The following is a 20,630-nucleotide window of genomic DNA, read 5'->3' on the forward strand; positions in this document are numbered from 1 at the left end:
TTACCATTAAATGCTAAATTTGCATACGCGAAATCCGAACAAAGTGATTGTTATTGTGAACATTAATGTGGCATATCAAGCAACTATGCCTCTCACACTAGATTTCCTCATCTTCGTGTTTCTGTTACGACTTTTTTTTTTATAAAAAGGGAAATCCCGGTCAGCAAAACCAAGTAGCTGTTATAGAGAAAAAATCTGCCAAAAATGTTTACTTGCCTTAAACAAACGTGTATATGATCATTTTACTGAATTATTCAATTAAAAAAATATATGGAAAATGACATTAACTGCGTCGTCTATTTGACACGCACCCTATAAATGCGTGTTTTATATAAAATGGGAATCCCGGTCAACAAAAACACGTAGCACGAAATCTACAGGGAGTTCTTAATTCAAACAATCTTATATAGGGGCCTACCAATAAAATGTACATACCGTTTTATTGAATCTAATAGAAAGTAATATTTACTTGATCGATATAACGTAATCAGGGAAGATAATTAGGTGATAAGGATAAAAATTGATAAGTAGGCCTATAAAAATGATACGTTGTTGGTAGAGCCTACTTTTGGTTTAGAAGTCTGGGGTAGGCCTAGTACGTATAGTCGCGTACCTATATCCTATTTTACTTATCCAAAAAATGTGGATTATATGCCATGACTTTCTCTGATTTTATGGCTCCATCATCATCATCCGTTACGCTATTCGTCTTAGACATTGCGTAGGCCTACGCTAATCGTTTCCATGACTCTCTTTCGGTGGTCTGATGGTCTGTCATTAATTTTGCGATCGATGTATTTGCTTTTTTGAGTTCTTTATTTATATTTCCTATCCATCTTCTCCATATTTAAAGACCTGGGTATTGTAGACGTTTGTCTGAATGGCCTATATAATTAAGTTTTGTTCATGACAAATTAATGCAAAAACACCGCATCAAACTATGGAGTACTTGTTTATGCACCAGATTTAGTATAATAATTTTCAATTGTAAAAGCTTAAAATAACCAATACCAATCAATAATTCACAGTTTGGATATAATTTGACTGAATTCTCGGAAAATCATCGCGACGCACTCGGCCATTTTGGTAAATTTTTAAAACGTTATGACGTCATACTTGTATTCATGTGTCAGAGAGCGAACGTCAAAATAATCCCACTGAACAAGTGCTCAAATTTTCCAGTTGCATGCGCATATCATAAAAATGACGTAATAGAGTAGCAGTCGACATAGTGGACGTACGTGAAAATGGAGAAACATGGAGAAATTAAGTCCCTATTTAAGTATTAGTATTTTTTATATTTAATTGTACAGCTCTTATTCTTAATTAAGAGCGCTGTAGCGCTACTATAGAGATTACAAGGTCATTACGTCATCATACCTTCACATTCACTGGCACATCAACTTAAATGTCCACTTAACCTAAATGTTCACATAGGCTTATGTCGACAAGTAACAGTCGACTTACCGACTACGACCCATGTGGATGTGAGCGTCATGTGCACGACGACGTTTACTCAATCTCTAAAAAGTCCCTATTTAGGAGGACGCCCTCCTCAGTTTAGTTGTGACGATTATTTTTATTTCCGACGACTTTGATACCAAAACAAACGTCAATGCAGATTTGGTCATGATTTTCGTGTTTTACTACTTAATTTAAAAAATTCAGAGTAACTAAAGGAGTCTTTGAAATGCCGTGGTTCTTTCCGTGGCCAGATTATATAAAAAAGAAAGCATGTAGGTATCTACTTCAGCATTATGTTGGAAGTTTTCTTGAAGAGAAGTTGACTCTGGAACAACTCAGTGTAGATTTGTACAATGGAACGGGGACTGTTACTGATGTTCGTCTTGATGTTTGGGTACGTTTATTCAAATACTAAACTAACTAGCCTAAGCCTGGTCTAATGCATAAACATTGGCGCTAATGCAGTTTCGTACCCACCCCTTAAAATTACTCAAAATGATTTCAATACTTCATCTAGCCTACTCACGAGTTGTCTACAGCATTCAGCAAGCATAAAATGGTAAAATATCGATAATTTCTTATTTATAACTATTTTTAATCAATTAATAATTGAGCACCCTTCAGAAATCCATCGCCAGCTTAGCTTCGCGAAAATCATCGCTAGGCCTGCCGATGAAAGTACGGAGGCCTCATAGGGCATCGATCTATAGAGGACGCTGTTATGATCATATTATGGCGATAATAAAATATTTTTTACATGTTCCTCGTGAAACGGATTTTAAGTTTTTTTCATAAAGAAATATTTTGTGTTTAATTATGTTGTTAATTTTTAGAAATTCTATTTATTTTGAATGTTGTGTGTTATTGTCTTGTCAAATTATATTTTTTGTAAGGGTCCCTAATGATCAGCTTCGGCTGGATGGACCACCCTCATAAAATATTGTTGAAATAAATTAATGAATAGTTGCTTCATTATTTAATGTTTTATTTGATTTTATTTTAATAAACACAACAGGAAAGAAGATGAAAAAGAAGAAATGAAAGACATGAAATGATCTATTCAGTGTCAGCAGAAGTAAAATAAATTCTAGTAATTAATTGATGGAAAACATTTTTATTATAATTATTGTATTACTGTACATTACATTTCAATAAATTATATCTTTCTCTTTTTGTTGCATTTCCTATTTCATGTATTTGAAGAGGTCTTTCATAGGTGAATAAAAAATGTTAATTAACAACAGTATACTTCTATAAAATCCTAAAACAGGGACACTATTAGCGTTTCTAGTATAGCTAGTGATAACAAATACTAAAACAATTAATTCGTCATAGCTTGATTATTGTGTTATAACATTAACAATGTAACTCAGGAATGAAGTACTGTAATTCTTTTTATTCATTTCATTTATTTATTTGACTTACAAACCATAAGGTAAAATAAATTAAAACAGAGGAAAATTGGTCAGTACTTATATCTTCAAGAGTCAGCAGTTCCATATTTATCTTCTTTTCTGTGTGAAATTCAACTAGTAAAATGAAAGAACAAATTAAAAACATAACATAATTATGATGATACCCACAATGATGAATACAGCAATTGTATAGTATTTCTTTTCTTTATTAAAAATACGAAACGCATGTCGAAAATAATGAAAATTATAATTATTTGGTGCGTGCTTTAAACGTTAGTAACTATGCCCTCTATAGAACTCAACTGTTTACTCTATTAATAGAGTTAATGTCCTGTGAGGCCTCCGTACTTTTATCGGCAGGCCTAGCGATGATTTTCGCGAAGCTATTAGCTGGCGATGTATTTCTGAAGGGTGCTCAGTATTAATTGATTAAAAATAGTTTTAAATAAAAAATTATCGATTTTTTACAATTTTATGATTGCAGAATGTTGTAGACAACTCGTGAGTAGGTTGGATGAAGATTTTGAGTAATTTTAAGGGGTGGGTACGAAACTGCATTAGCGCCTAAACATTTAGGGACGACACTTTATTCACCAGATAGTTTGACCTGATAATTATATGAACTATTATTGTGTTGTATTGTAGTTACAGATATGCCTATTAAAGTATTATAGGGCTAGGCCCTATAGTATTACTATTAGGCCTAGGCCTAGTAGGCCTATATAAACATGTTTTTAAGTATAAAAAAAGTAAAAAACAGCAAAAAACACCAACAAAGCTACCCGACCGTGCAAGAGGTCTTTCCCATAAATATAAAGGTATTGACCAAAGCGGCTGCCAATAGATAGAATCTATGAAACGTCAAATTAGTCGGTACGCCATACACATGTTTGTGGCAGTCTGCATCTCTCTCACCAATCAATGTAGCCTGCACATCATTGTAGTAGTATTAATTAGGTTCTAATATTTTGTGCCGTTCTAAGTTTATTTATTTGTTCCTGTATTTAAGCGGTCAGTATAAATACCAAAAACAACTGAAAACAAACCGAAAACAAAATAAAATAATCTATGAATACTGAAAACAAATTTGTGTAATTTTTTTTAATGTCGCCCTCTACTGATGGGTGTTTCTAGGCTAAGACCATGACAGAGAGACTTCCGCATGCGCAAAAGCCAAGGAAGAACTTTACGAAATGGTAGTGTGCACAAAATACAACTAAAAATCGTACAATCAATCAATGATACCACCGCATTTACTTACAGAATCTATAAAAATATTTTTATTTTAGTTTTTCGATTTTTGATCCAGAAACCAACTCATGTACTCCTCACATTAATTGTGAATACTACGTTAATCATGATCAATTTAATTATAGATTTTCAATGATAAATAAATAAATGATATTTTAAGAATAATGATAATATTAGGGACTATATAAAGTATACTTAAAACAACCTCACGATAAAGGATTCACAATAAAATCTATTCAGTAAAATTACCGTAGTCAAGTTATTAAATAACGTTTTATTCAGTATTAACTTAAGTGACGAAAACGCAATGTTAGGTAAAATCATGCTTTGTTTTTGAAAATCTAAAGACTAAAAACGAAATGTGTTTATAGATTTAGGTATAGATAGGTAATTAAATGTAGTCTACGTTGTATATCCTATCATTGAATTTGTATGATTTTGAGTTGTATTTGTGCACACTGTTAGATATTTGTGGGCTGCGCCCTCTATATACTTATGTATTCAGTTTGTTTGTTCGTCAATAAATTCCTCTTACAACGTGATCGTCGATGTGCTCATTTAATACGTTACATGGTGTCAGAAAGTAGGATATTTTTTCTAGTTTATAGAACGAGGTTAGGAAAAGGTCAAACTATAAACAAAGGCCAAAACAGTACAATAAAACGTCAGCAAGAAACAATAAATGCACTAAATGCGGCTACGACAACACACATAATAAATGCCCAGCTAAAGGCAAAACGTGTGCTGTATGTCATAAGTTGAACTACTTTGCAGCAGTCTGCAGAAAGAAGGGTACCAATCCTAAAGGTGCTCACCAAGTGGAAGAACAGTACGCAGAAACCGACAGTGACACTGAAAGTCAGGATGAATATCAGCATCTAATCGATGTGATAAATGCTATTGGAAAAACATCTAATAGTGAATGGCATGAAACCGTGATAGTGGATGGAGAGCCAGTGCGCATACAGATCGACACAGGAGCAGCGGCAAGCATTATGTCATATAGTTGGGTTAAGAATAAGAAACTCAATCATAAGTTAAAGCCAACTAGCTTAAAACTTCAGTCGTATACCAGTCACGCCTTAGAAGTGAAATGTTGTATAACATTACCAACCACATACAAGAAATGTACAGTTGACATAATGTATTATGTTGTGAAAACTGATAAAGTACCAATCTTATCAGGAGCAGCAAGCAAACAACTGCAGCTGATACAGCGTATAAACAGCATCAATGACTATCCTCAATTAAGAAAGACAACTGGCACACTACCAGGGAAATATTCACTGAAAATTGACCCTACAGTTAGACCAGTAGTGCACGGTCCAAGGAAACAACCACTTGCGTTACAAAAGCAGATAAAGCATAAGTTGGCTGAGATGGAAAAAGATGGACATATCACTAAAATATCAGAGCCCACTGACTGGGTCAGTTCTATGGTAGTTGTAGTCAAAGGCGACAAAATAAGAATCTGCTCTGATCCTAAGGATCTAAACAAAGCAATCAGAAGAGAACACTATCCAATTCCAACTGTAGAAGAAATAGTCGCTTCAGTAGCAGGGTCAAAGATTTTCTCAGTTATTGACGCAAAGTCTGGATTCCTGCAAATTGAGCTGGACTACGAATCTAGTCTGGTGACAACGTTTAACACCCCAATAGGACGGTACCGATGGCTAAGATTACCATTTGGGATAAAGAGTGCACCAGAAATCTTTCAAAAGATAATGGATAACATGTTAGAGGGAATTGAAGGTGCTAGAGCAGTCATGGACGATATACTAATTGCAGGCAGAGATGAGACACACCACGATGAAATTATGAGAAAGGTAGTAGACAGAGCTCCCAATTGGAACCTAAAGCTAAACTTTTCAAAATGTCAAGTGAAGAAACACAAAGTCAAATATGTTGGTCATATCTTGTCAAAAGATGGTCTTCAACCTGATCCAGATAAGATAAAGGCTCTAACTGAGATGCCAAGGCCTCAATCAAAAGAAGAGGTACGAAGATTCCTTGGTATGATACAATACTTGGCAAAATTTATACCTAATCTTAGTGAAGTGGATGCACCACTCAGAAAAGTTACTAGCAAAGATACAGACTTCTACTGGGACAAGCCCCAACAACAAAACTTTGACAAGTTACTACAAATGTGCAGCACTACACCTGTGCTAGCTTACTTCGATCAGCGAAAAGAAGTGACCATACAATGTGACGCAAGCAGCTATGCTATTGGTGTGCTATTGCAAGAAGGACATCCAGTTGCATACACTTCAAGAGCACTAACCCCAACAGAGTGCAGATATGCACAAATAGAAAAAGAAATGCTGGCAATAGTGCACAGTTGCAAGAAGTTTCATCACTATGTGTTTGGAAACCAAGTAACAATAGAAAGTGACCACAAGCCAGTGCAAGCTATATTCAAAACCAATACTCTCCGCCCCGATGAGACTTCAAAACATGCTGTTAAGACTACAACCGTATGACCTTAATGTAACATACAGACCAGGCAAAGAAATTGCGATCGGTGACGCACTAAGCCGTGCTAACTTACCAGACACAGAACCAGATATCAAACCGATCACAATTAACATGACAGACTACATAGCAGTATCACCAGTCAGGTATGCTGAATTTCAAAGTTGCACAGCCAAAGAACTAAACGAACTGCACAGCATGATTCTCAAAGGATGGCTAGACACAAAAGAAGAGACACCACATGCAATTAGGCAATACTGGACTGCAAGAGATGAACTGTCAGTTGCAGATGGAACAGTATACAAAGGAATGCATATTGTCGTTCCACCGAGCATGAGATCAAACATGCTTAACCAAATACATTCATCCCATCAGGGCATAGTAAAATGCAAATAGCGGGCACGTGAATCTCTGTATTGGCCCGGTATGAGCGTACAAGTGGAAGAATTAGTCAAGGATTGCCAGCTATGCAATACCTATCAAAATCGTCAACACACTGAACCACTTCACTTCAAATCATATAAACTACCAGAATTACCATGGAATGAAGTAGCAAGTGATCTCTTTGAGTTTGAACGACAAGACTACATAATAACCATCGATTACTACTCAAAGTACATCGAAGTAGACCATTTGCAGAAAACTGATAGCTCCATGGTAATAGACAACTTAAAGAAACAATTCAGTCGGCACGGGATACCCGAAAAGATAAGAACAGATAATGGTCCGCAATACTCATCAGCAGAGTTTACCAAATTCTGCAAAGACTACGATATACAGCACAGCACTTCTTCACCATACTACCCACAATCAAACGGTGAGGTAGAGAGAGCTGTACAGACAGTAAAACGACTATGGAAGAAGAGCAATGACAAAAATCTAGCCTTGCTAGATTACAGAACAACACCACTAGCAAGCTGTAAATTATCACCCGCTCAATTACTAATGGGACGAAGACCACGGAACCTGCTTCCTACAGCCAACACTACTACAGCCAAAGTCATTTGATACAACAGACATCAAGCAACGATTTCAAGCAGACCAGAGCAAACAGAAACACTACTATGATCAAAAACATGGCAACTCACTCCCAGTTTTGGCACCAGGAGATTCAGTAAGAATGACACCCCTGCCAGGATCAAAACAATGGCAACCAGCAACAGTAATTGAACATCACAATACACCACGATCTTATATAGTAGAACACAATGGAAAGAAATATCGCAGAAACAGAAAAGATCTTAAAACAGCAACAAGTGCAGCAAACAGATACTTTGAACCAGATCTCACATATGATTATAACACCCATCCAACAACCACCAAGACCAAACAATCATCACCGGAAATAACCATTCCCAAACAGAAAACACCAACCAATGCTAAACCTGATACCAACGAACCACCAGCTTACATAACCAGAAGCGGACGCACCAGCAAGCCACCTAATCGGTTGGACCTGTAAATATTTTGTTTAAAAAAAAAAAAAGAAAAAAAAAAGAACTCTAAAACATAACAAAAGGACTAAAGAAAGAACAAATTGCAAGATATACATTTAATCATAAAATGGAACTTTAAAATATATAATACTGTAGAAGAACTTTATTGAAGCAGTACATAGTTTAACAAATCTGATATCTTAAGCATTTAAATGATATAAAGTTACTAATCAACATTTTGAACAAATTCAGCTGAGAAAAGAAGATGTTAGATATTTATGGGCTGCGCCCTCTATATACTTATGTATTCAGTTTGTTTGTTCGTCAATAAATTCCTCTTACAACGTGATCATCGATGTGCTCATTTAATACGTTACACACACTACCATTTTGTAGGGTCTTCATGGGCTTTTGCACGCGCTGTTTTCTCTCTGCATGGTCTTCTTAGCCTTAGAAACACCCATCAGTAGAGGGCGACATTAAAATAAAATATTATACAAATTTGTTTTCGGTATTTAGATTTTTTTATTTTGTTTTCGGTTGTTTACAGTTGTTTTCGGTTGTTTATGGTTTTTTTCGGTTGTTTTCAGTTATTTTCGGTTGTTTTCGGTAATTAGATTTCTTTTTCCATCACATAATACATTACACACTTTGTAAAATTACAGTTCTTCTCTTATATTTACTGTATATTGCTTTTTTTGAACATGCCTTCTTCAATTTAATTACTTTTCTTTATACCATTTTGTATACTGTTTTAATTTGAAGAAAATAAATGTTACTTTGAATTGAATTGAATTACTTGTTAGTGTTACACATCTTATTGATACTTTGCCTCTGATATAAAAGAGATACAGTTCACAGAAACAAAAACTTTTTTAAATGACAAAGCACACAATTATGAAATTAAGATTTTTCTTATACTTTTTTTTAATGTATACTTGTTAATGTTACACATCTCATTGAGAATGTTCTTGCTTCTGGTATAAAAGAGATATAATGAAGTTCAATTCACAGAAACAAAAACCAGATAATCTTTTTTTTTGCCCTGTTTCTTTGCTTGCATTTATGCCTTGAATGGAATGATCCTTTCATTGAATGTGCCTTTTTGGGAATAGTTACACATTCTTTTTATTTATAGATACAAATACAGTATATCATAATATAATAGTCGATGAAGCCCAGGTAGTCTCTGTCATTCTATTCTGTAGGAGTTACATCTTTGTATTTGTATGTATGTGCACATGTCATTTGGAGTGCGGATAACTAACTCGTCAAGGTGACGAGTTCAAATCTTGTTCAATTTCAAAAGACATGCATTGATTGAGCAACAATTGTGTGATTTTCCTATTTGTTTATCATTTTATAGGCCTTAAATGAACTGCTAAACAATTCAAATGCCCCAGTTGAGATTCGCAATGGAATAATTGGAAGCATAACAGTATCAATTCCTTGGAAAGCACTACTTACAGCAAACAGCCAGGTAGAAGTTAAAGGGTTAACTATTACACTACAACCAAAGTACAGAAGTGAAACAGATGCAGGTATACAATAATAAAATATAAAATAATCAATAATCAATAATCAATACTACTTGCAATTCCTAGCTAAAACATTAAGATGTTTGTCTTAAAGCATTTGGAAACACTGTAAACTCAATGTGGAGTAGTATGAGTATGACGAGTAGTATGCAATTAGCACAAGAATGCTGGAAACAAGACCCATCAGAAGGAGAACAACATGCTGAAAACACCCAACCACTAGAGGGCCTAGAAATGTTTGCACAGACCATTGAATCAGGTATTTCACAAAGAATGTAATAATAACAGATTGGTATGTTACTGTTTTTTTTTGTATACATAAATAATTTATGATCTTTCCCTCAGTTTTAACTCGAGTGGAAGTGTCTCTGACAGACACCTGTGTTAGACTGGAACATTTACCTCTTGGGTCATCAACTGGCATTGCAGCAGAAATTAGGATACAAAAGTAAGTGGGATTGTAATATTTTTTTTATTCAAGCGAGATGTAAGGTATATCTAAATCAATTTGCCTTTTAATTGAATCCATTTAATAAACTAATAGTAATATTCTAGGATCAACTACTTCGATGATGTAGCTAAAGACATTACAGACCAAGGGAGTAGTGTGGACCCAGCAATGCCAAAACGATTTGAACCCGCTGCTGTAGCAGTAAAAAATCTACAAATGTTCGGCCTTGCTGTTCATTGTGAAGAGTTCTCAGAGGAAATAAGAGAACCTTCGTGGAGAACAAACGAGTCTGTTCAACCACCAACACCAGACAGCAGCCCACCATTTAAATCTCTAGCTACATCTCCTCCAATGCCACCACAGCATCAACAGATCCACAGAGGAATAACTGTAAAACAACCTAAACGTGCCAAACTGATGCTAGAATCAGCACTTATTGGTAGTTGCACTGGTAAGCAGGAACTCAAGATCAAAATTAAACAAAATGAAGCATTAAGTGGACCAAAGGTAAATATCAATCAATTATATTTCTTTAATACCTTAGTTTCCTCTATACACCTTTTCTGTCACATAAAATCTGGTTCCATTCTGGACATCAAATCTGTATGATTCCATGTTCCACAGATTTTATTTGCTGCCCCCCCTCCTACAATTGAAGAATGCATCAGCTGGTTAGGCAGTCATTACCTTTCTCAATAAAGCTGTGTTTTAACTGTTATTTTCTGTAACTTCTCATATCATTTTACTCGCGAAAAATCTGTTCTTACACATCCCTCTATAGTAGTATACTCATAGTATATCTGTAATTTATAGTTTGTGATTTTTTTGTTTGTTTAGGCTGAAGTGGATTGTTTTTTGGGATCAATGAATTGGTTCTTATCACCAAAGCAAGTTACATTTTTAACAGAGTTCGTAAGTGGCTTCAGTACTCCAGGCAAGTTTTAAACTAATTGGCAATGATTTTAACATATCTATAATTAACAACTACAGTTTGCCCTGTATTTAAGACCAAATTCTTTACTTATGAATAATTATAAATTTAGGTTTTGGAACTTATAATCACATTCGTTTTATAGATGGTGAACAGTAAACTTTACTACTTTTGAGTTTGTAATGTTTGTAAAAAATACTATTATTTTTTCCATATAGCATCATCGTCTACAAATGTGCAAAATAAACCAATGGAATACGAAGACTACCGAAAAGTAGAGACTGCCCTTCAAGACCAGATTACACCTAATTACACAGAGAGGATACGTAGAGAATCTTGGGGTATTGATGATGGTTCCCATTTTCTTATGGGACAGTCATTAGGTATGTCAAATATTAACTGGCTCCACAATTAACCAATTCGTTTTTTAAAAACATTCTGAGAACATACTGTCTTGTTATCCAGTAATAGATATATTTCAGTTATTTAGTTGATTTTGTCAGAATCTTTATTTTTTTATTCTTTCCTTGAGATCAATTTCATCTAGCTACGTCATTTTTTCAGAGTATATTCCTTATAGCCAGAAATTGATTTGGTTATCTTTTTACGGTGCGCAATAAAAAATGACGCAGTCTACGCACGATTTAACAAAATCACATTTGTAATCATATCTTCACAAGCATCTATATATAATTTATCTATAAATGGATTGTGATACCGGCTATTGTATTGCAAGATCCTATCTTTCATATATTATAAATAATTAAAGATTCTGACAAAATCAGTCAATCAATATATCTTTTAAAAATCAATTATCTATATTTAAATCAATGCATATAACCTGTAATTCGTCATAGTGACGTATTAAATGTAGTTTTTCTTGTGATTATCTGAAATTTACACTTTAGTTTCAGAAACAAGTGAAATGTTTTTGTCCATGACCCAAACTGCAATGTCATTATCTACGCAAAGTTTAGATATGGAATCATCGTTTAGTAGCAATGTTAGTGCCACCTCTACAGACACCTCTAAAACAGGTTAGAAACATGTACAAGACATATCCATACACTCTTTAACAATGTTGTCATCAAGTTAGTGCCACCTCTACAGACACCTCTAAAACAGGTTAGAAACATGTACAAGACATATCCATACACTCTTTAACAATGTTGTCATCAAGTTAGTGCCACCCCAACAGACACCTCTAAAACAGGTTAGAAACATGTACAAGACATATCCATACACTCTTTAACAATGTTGTCATCAAGTTAGTGCCACCCCTACAGACACCTCTAAAACAGGTTAGAAACATGTACAAGTCATATCCATACACTCTTTAACAATGTTGTCATCAAGTTAGTGCCACCTCTACAGACACCTCTAAAACAGGTTAGAAACATGTACAAGACATATCCATACACTCTTTAACAATGTTGTCATCAAGTTAGTGCCACCTCTACAGACACCTCTAAAACAGGTTAGAAACATGTACAAGACATATCCATATACTCTTTAACAATGTTGTCATCAAGTTAGTGCCACCTCTACAGACACCTCTAAAACAGGTTAGAAACATGTACAAGACATATCCATACACTCTTTAACAATGTTGTCATCAAGTTAGTGCCACCTCTACAGACACCTATAAAACAGGTTAGAAACATGTACAAGACATATCCATACACTCTTTAACAATGTTGTCATCAAGTTAGTGCCACCCCTACAGACGCCTCTAAAACAGGTTAGAAACATGTACAAGTTTGTTTGATGTTTAGGTTGTAGCAGTTTAGCAAGGTTAGGCTATGGAGGGCCATACTACAGACCCCAACCAGCTCATCTGTATGGTTCTGTGTCATCCAAGGGAAAGCGCAAGAAAAGAAGTAAGTTTACACAAGGAATTACTTTTTTAAATTGTTTTAATTAGGTTTTAGGGAGCGTGTCCAAATGTTTTTACTCCGTTAATAGACGTTTAAATGCGTTAATAATATGCAAAACGTTAATGAGTTGGGCGGTCTGTACTCAGCAGAGCGTATCATGGTTAATACTGTACAATGAAATTGAATTTAATGCGTACAACGGAAGAACAACGTCCGTTGTTTTCGTCCGTTAAACGCCGACCTAACAGATCGTTTTTATATTCGTTAAACGCTCATTTAACGGACCCTTGTACTGACAATATCACACCACACATTACAGAGTTCAATACAATAATATCTAATAATAATATGAAGATCGACGGCAATTGCTGTAGAAAGGGCCTTGAAACTGCAGATGATGTTGTGGTAAACCGTCACTTCGACGGCAAAAAAAAAATGCTGGTAAAACAACCTTACCCAACATTAAATTATCAGCATCTACAATCCCACAATTTTTGTTGAACATTTTCAACTTATAGAACATTCCTATAATATACTAATTTTTTGTTTAGCATGCTTGACGTTAATTCCTTTTTTATTTTTTACCCCGTACACTTGACCGAAGAAAAAAAATGGCGAAATTGTAAACACAGATAAAACCCCGACTGTCGTATCGATAGTATCAGCATGTATAGCCTTTATGGACGATGGTATGGACCAAACAATATAGAAACCGGTCGCCGTCTATCTAGAGCTAAAACATTTACTGACTGTAGCTGCCGCGCGAGTTAAGTGTGTCCAAAAACAGAGGAGGAAACTTTGGGCGATATGACGTCACGTTATTAGCAAGCACATGGTTTTTTATCACCGCGAAGCGATGTACAACACGCACCACAGTATTTTTGGCCAGCTTCCGTGATGCTGCTGCAAGGGTGTCATGTTTATTACAAAATACTAAAAAAACTGTGTACATTAACAATTATTGTATTACGTAAATAAATTATTACTTTAACTATCGCTGGCCTCGAGTGTGTCCAAAAACAGAGGATGAAACTTTGGGCGATATGACGTCACGTTATTAGCAAGCACATGGTTTTTAACCACCGCGATGCGATGTACACACGCACCACGGTGTTTTTGGCAGCCTCCGTGATGCTGCTGCAAGGGTGTCATGTTTATTACAAAATAGAAAAAAAAACTGTGTACATTAACAATTATTGTATCTATTTAGGCCCAAATGGTGTAATGGTGGCAAAACACTAACAGTATATATATAAAATAAATATATAAAAACAATGTGCAATTGCCTTCTTGCAGTAGGGAGGCGTCGCAAAAAAGGGAATTCCCCTACTTGCTCCAACCAAGCGCGAATTTACTATTCAGTGCGTTGTTCCGTTAAACGCCGAGTTAACGGACGATAGATGACAGTATATAGATGCATCATTCGAATACCCATCATTCCCGGAGTTTACTGAGTTTTTGTGTCCGTTAAACGCCGAGCTAACGGACGATAGTATTAAAATGACAGCATAATACAGAGTATAGCATCATTCCACAGGTTATATTACTGAGTTTTTGTGTCCGTTAAACGCCGAGCTAACGGACGATAGTAATAAATGACAGATATATAGCATCATTCCACAATTTACTGAGTTTTTGTGTCCGTTAAACGCCGAGTTTACGGACGATAGTGTTGAATGACAGCTGCATATAGAGTATACCATCATTCCACAGTATACTGGGTTTTTGAGTCCGTTAAACGCCGAGCTAACGGACGATAGTATTGAATGACAGTATTATATAGCATCATATTCCACAGTTTTACTGAGTTTTTGAGTCCGTTAAATGCCGAGTTTACGGACGATAGTATTAAATGACAGTAGGCCTATTATATAGAGTGTAGTATCATTCTACAGTTTACTGAGTTTTTGTGTCCGTTAAACGCCGACAGCATATAGAGTATAGCATCATTCCACAGTATACTCATGGAGCTATACAATTTTATAGCTCCATGGTATACTGTATTGAGTTTTTGTGTCCGTTAAACGCCGAGCTAACGGCGGACGATAGTATTGAATTACAATAGAGTAGCATCATTCCACAATACTGAGTTTTTGTGTCCGTTAAACGCCGAGCTAACGGACGATAGTATTGAATGACAGCATATAGAGTATAGCATCATTCCACAGGTTACTGAGTTTTTGTGTCCGTTAAACGCCAATCTAACGGACGATAGTATTGAATTACAGTAGAGTAGCATCATTCCACAATCTACTGAGTTTTTGTGTCCGTTAAACGCCGATCTAACGGACGATAGTATTGAATGACACCATACAGAGTATAGCATTGTTCCACAGGTTACTGAGTGTTTGTGTCCGTTAAACGCCGAGCTAACGGACGATAGTATTGAATGACAGTAGGCCTATATAGAGTAGCATTATTCCACAGTACTGAGGTTTTATGTAATATACAAATAACAATGAATCTGGGGAAAAGGCAGAATCCCAGAAAGATACAGGATAGTCCAGTCAAAAATCACCCTCACCATGGTATAAGAACGTACCCTAATAAAATTTCATCCGTAGGTTCTATGTATATAGGTAATAACATTTCTTGATGTTGCGTCTTGCAAAACTTGGGATTTTACGAGAAAATTTGACTTTTATACCCAATTTATAACTACCTCATGTCGTATTATTGTGTACAGCGAATGCGACGAAGCGTGACTGAAATTACGAGACGCCGTTTGCGCCCGTTGAAAAATGCATTAACAAAGCTAAAAACCTACAAAATTAATAGTTTATACAATAATTTAAATATAGTTTACAATAAATTGTATAATAAAATACATAACATATAAAGAAAACTCAAGTATAATCTCAAATATTTACAGATATGTGTTTAAAAATGTACAAATCAAAATGGCCTTCCATAAAATAAAGTGCGCCCTCACTCTTCATACTTTTATCGGACTTGTATGGATGGTTATTCAAGGCATTAATAATACGAAACCCGATGCGGTTTGTTAGTTATTGCCTCTGCAAGAGGCAGAATATTATATTTTCACAAATATATTTCTAGTTTTTATCATGGAAAAAAAGAATTGTATATATTTAAACACATTACAACCTCCAGTCTACCATCATGATGGATTAAGTGAAGCGCCGTATATGCTATCATGCGTAATGATCTTCTAGTTATCTGGTTATATCTGGTTATATTCTGGACATTCTTTTTTTCACAGCATTAGGCCTACTTGCGTGGATATCACAATGCATTTGTTTATTCGCGATTATAGTCAATATTAATTTGAGTAAGAATAATTTTTAAATGACAGTCCATTTCGCGTATACGATATAATAAAGATTTAAATTAATAAAGTACTCTGAAATATTTTCTCATTGGTTATCCGCAACAAAGAATCCTTGTGATTGTTAGTTTTGTTTAATTTTCTTTGAATTGTTTATTGGCATCCATATCGTATGATGTGTGAGACAATTTCGTGTTTTAGAAAATGTAATCCTGCCACCGAAGATTCTTTCTGTTCGAAGACTTCTGACGGATAACTGTGTTATTCTTTTACATTTAATTAATTAATTAATGTTCATCTTCACTTTTGGGAAAAATATCCTACATCTTTTAGGTTTAAAACGTCATTTATAAGCACTTGAATAAGCCAACAAATTAAACTACTGTGTTCTCCCAAACTTTTTAAATTTTATTTAAATGCATTAAAATGTGTCGGACTCGGCGGATAACAATACTTGAAATAAAATTAATGCATATAAAACTTTTGTTCTGGACTTTACTTTTTTGTCCCAAGTGAGAACTTTCAGGCCGTGGAGGTGAACCGATCGTTTATGACATGCTTTTGTGTATAAAATTTCCAATAATAATTGTAGGACTACTCTCAACCAAAACACTTTATATTAGAATGTATTTAATATACGTCACGTCTTAAAAAATTGGGAGAATTGGGTAATACAGTATGTCGTTTCTCGCGAATCTTACATCACACTCCAACATTCTCACTTTCTTTTATTTAGTGAAGTGTGAACGGTGGAAAAACGGGAAAATACTTTAAATTTAGAATGCTTTGAATTCTGGAAGACGACTTCGAACTTAAAGAATCGTCATGAATGCCGTTTATTGGCTCAAACTTCACACATCGGTACGATGTGAAGGCCAGACGGATTCAGAGAGGATCAAACCGGCTCCTCCTCCCCATTGGCAGTGGGGGAATCGGCGGGTGAAAGGGAAAAATGATAAATGTTGATTCAGACGAATGCCAACCAGCCCCTTTGATACGCTCTTAATAATTGTTGGAAAGTGAAAGTAGGGCTACTTGAGGTAGGGCCTAGTATCTTTCGTATAGGCCTACACGAAATGGATTATCCTTAAATGATTGGTTCTTACTCTAATTAAGATCATAATCGCGAATGATAGTTCAAAATATGTAATGCATTGTGATATCCACGCAAGTAATGCTGTGAAAAAAAAAGAATGTCTAAAAATAAAACCAGCAAAACTAGTAGATCATTACGCTTCAGCAGATATACAAATACAGTATACACTTAATCCATCATGGTGGTATACTGGAGGTTGTAATGTGTTTAATATTATATACAATTCTTTTTTTCCATGATAAAAATTAGAAATATATTTGTGAAAATATAATATTCTGCCTCTTGCAGAGGCAATAACTAACAAACCGCATCGTGTTTCATATAATATTAATGCCTTGTATAACCATCCATACAAGTCCGATAAAAGTATGACGAGTGAGGGCGCACTTTATTTTATGGAAGGCCATTTTGATTTGTACATTTTTAAACACATATCTGTAAATATTTGAGATTATACTTGGGTTTTCTTTATATGTTATGTATTTTATTATACATTTTATTGTAAACTATATTTAAATTATTGTATAAACTATTAATTTTGTAGGTTTTTAGCTTTGTTAATGCATTTTTCAACGGGCGCTAACGGCGTCTCGTAATTTTAGTCACGCTTCGTCGAATTCGCTGTACACAATAATACGACATGAGGCGGTTATAAATTGGGTATAAAAGTCTAATTTTCTCGTAAAATCCCAAGTTTTGCAAGACGCAACATCAAGAAATGTTATTACCTATATACATAGAACCTACGGATGAAATTTTATTAGGGTACGTTCTTATACCATGGTGAGGGTGATTTTTGACTGGACTAGGATCTTTGGTTGCTTATGCAGATTGCAATCAGCACATTTTTTTCCGTGAGAAGAATTCCTGGCGTTAAATAAAGTGTACCTTTCGAAATCCATGTTCTTCACAGTCTGAACTGATACAGTAAATTATTTTTAAAAATATTGTCTAAAGTGCAAATCTATTTGATTGTTTAATTAATGAAATGTTATGGATAAGAGTTGAAACCGTCACAAAATGGCTCAGTCAAAGCAAAATTATTTAACAATTTTAACGAGAGGAGGAGCTTATCTTTCTAGGCTTTCTACGCGATTGTCTGGCGGTGTACTTTTAACGAATCGTTCATGGCCTAGCTCTCTGTAGTGCGGTATTCGCGTCAATATCATGTTACATCCAGGGATCAAAAATACGTATTTTTTTTCAGGTGAAAGTCGGCTATTAGAAATTTAGACACGTGTCGCCCGACGTACCAGCCTAAAAAATACCATGAATCGGATCGTAAATAGTATGCTTAGACCTATATATTTTTATTTTACCGTGTAGGCCTAGGCCTATATATATTTTTATTTTACGGTAGGCCTAGGATATAGTATTATACATGATTATTTTAATAAATATAATTATATACGTTGTTACAACACGTTGTAACAACAATGACCGGACTGCTAATAACCCGTTATTTTGAGTCATCATAGGATTTCACGCAACATACCATAACAAGGACTGTTAATAACGCGTTGGAATCATCGTTACGCAACACTGAACAGCATGTCCGGTCTCCCGTTAATTACGCGTTAAACAATGGAGTTATAACAACAGCATAGTAGCTAGTAAAGGGAGGGCTTGATATGCCTCACTGAACACGCCCAACCCCATTTAAATTAGCTTGCATATTACGGTAAAAGTTGCGTTACAACAAGTTTAACGGAGTAAAAACATTTGGGCACGCTTCCTTAGTATATAATCATGATTAGAATAACTACTGTACCAATACAAAAGGAAATCCATAGTTTTGAAGATCTATGACAAAATATTGAACATTTTTATAATATCTTATTAATTAAGCTAAGAAAACCTTACTAATACTTGATTATATAGTATATGTCTGTATAACTTTGTCATATGATTAACCTGTAGCTGTAGATGTGCAAGAAACTTCATGAAATGACTTCAGAGTCGTGCCGCATAAGTTACGCGTGATTTTATGCATTTTAATGTAGAAAACCATACAACAATTTAAATTGAACTTAGCAAAAATGTAATTTATATAATGCGCTAACTTTCTGTGGGAAAAAATGGCATGTTTCACAGAAACTTACGTGCACATGTGCATTTAAAAATTGGAAGTGTGAGAAATCAATTTCTAATCAACTTTCTACGTGTTTCATACATTTTAAATATTTTCAAATTTCAACGTGAGCGCAAATTTTTAAGTGCGTGGTGTGCAAGTACCGCTAAAAATATTTTTTTTTTCGCATGAATTATGTTTTCCCAGCCTTTTATAGTAAACAATTTCGACTTAAAATCACGTCATACGAGCACTTCGAATTGAACAATTCGCACACGTTTTTTAGTTGTAGATATCGGATCATGGATCAATATGGCTAACCGTATCGTATGGCCACTCGAATATAAAATATAGGATTTTTTTCACATCTTATCACATTTAATACAGCGCATCTCCACTTAATAGCCGTATTCCATTTTCCCCATATTTTTATATTGTCAAGGTCAATCAATTATATTTCGCATGATTTACCATTTAAACATTTTTTAATGACGTCATCATGTTCAAAAGCGTGAATTCATCATTACAGTAAATTTCAATCTGTTATAGCTCCTCGGAATGATACTCATGATTAAAACATTTGCCGGAAGCTGTTGAATCAGAATTGTAGATACAAATTCACGTACAAATTTTGCACATCAGAGGTTGTGACGTCATCATATGGCCAGTTGAATGATAAAAGTCATATTTTTATATTTTGCGTCGTAGTCCATGACATTTAAAAGAGCGCGCATTCATATTCTACGTATCCAAATTTCTTCAACACGTTTCATTATGATGTCATCGTGTTTAAAAATGAAATAAAAGGCTGGTTCCGTTATTTCCACCTATTCTTCACTGTATGTAGTATGTATACAATATATAGTGTATACTGTATATACTTAGACACAAAATAGAGGGCACACTAGCATTTTATTTTCCTCAGGTCACAATGGAATAATCGTTTTTCTGTGCGTAATATTCTAATGTATGACAGGCACGTAGTGTTTCTGCCGCGGATAACCTAACTCGTCTATAGTGACGAGTTCAAATCTAGTTCATATTACTATTGTATATACTATAGTGTCTGGAGAATATGGTAGTGACCCAACATCTGAGGTAACACATTACAAGCTCAGATTTGCCAGCATGTCAGTTACAATATTACATGAGGATCCAACACCTATTCAAGCAATAGAGAAGCTTGGTAACACCAAACTACAGGAGATGTCACAACACTTCTTTGATGAACTTCAGGCGGGATACGGGGTTAAAGATTCTGCTGAGTGGAAAAGAAGGTTTGCTGTAGCATGTCCATATGATCATCTCAGGTATAACTATTATAATACAGTTTCAA

The 20,630-nt window shown here is 35.0% G+C and overlaps 1 protein-coding gene across 3 annotated transcripts in view; it reads left to right on the top strand.

Moving 5' to 3' along the window:
* The first annotated feature begins 1,598 nt into the window (after positions 1 to 1,598).
* Positions 1,599 to 20,630, top strand: part of LOC140060612 (autophagy-related protein 2 homolog A-like) — a 33,734-nt gene continuing 14,702 nt past the window's right edge. Inside the window, exons 1-10 of one of the 3 annotated variants that reach the window (XM_072106897.1) lie at positions 1,599 to 1,858; positions 9,408 to 9,582; positions 9,674 to 9,838; positions 9,925 to 10,027; positions 10,135 to 10,537; positions 10,868 to 10,964; positions 11,180 to 11,344; positions 11,870 to 11,998; positions 12,737 to 12,841; positions 20,358 to 20,604. In XM_072106897.1, coding sequence (XP_071962998.1) covers positions 1,691 to 1,858; positions 9,408 to 9,582; positions 9,674 to 9,838; positions 9,925 to 10,027; positions 10,135 to 10,537; positions 10,868 to 10,964; positions 11,180 to 11,344; positions 11,870 to 11,998; positions 12,737 to 12,841; positions 20,358 to 20,604 — 1,757 coding nt within the window. In that variant the 5' untranslated portion in view covers positions 1,599 to 1,690. Of the gene's footprint in view, positions 1,859 to 1,893; positions 2,024 to 2,657; positions 2,681 to 9,407; positions 9,583 to 9,673; positions 9,839 to 9,924; positions 10,028 to 10,134; positions 10,538 to 10,867; positions 10,965 to 11,179; positions 11,345 to 11,869; positions 11,999 to 12,736; positions 12,842 to 20,357; positions 20,605 to 20,630 lie in introns of those variants that run through there. The other 2 variants (XM_072106898.1, XM_072106899.1) reach the window with 2 other exon arrangements.

This window comes from Antedon mediterranea, chromosome 10, assembly GCF_964355755.1.
Source record: "Antedon mediterranea chromosome 10, ecAntMedi1.1, whole genome shotgun sequence".
Classification (NCBI taxonomy): domain Eukaryota; kingdom Metazoa; phylum Echinodermata; class Crinoidea; order Comatulida; family Antedonidae; genus Antedon; species Antedon mediterranea.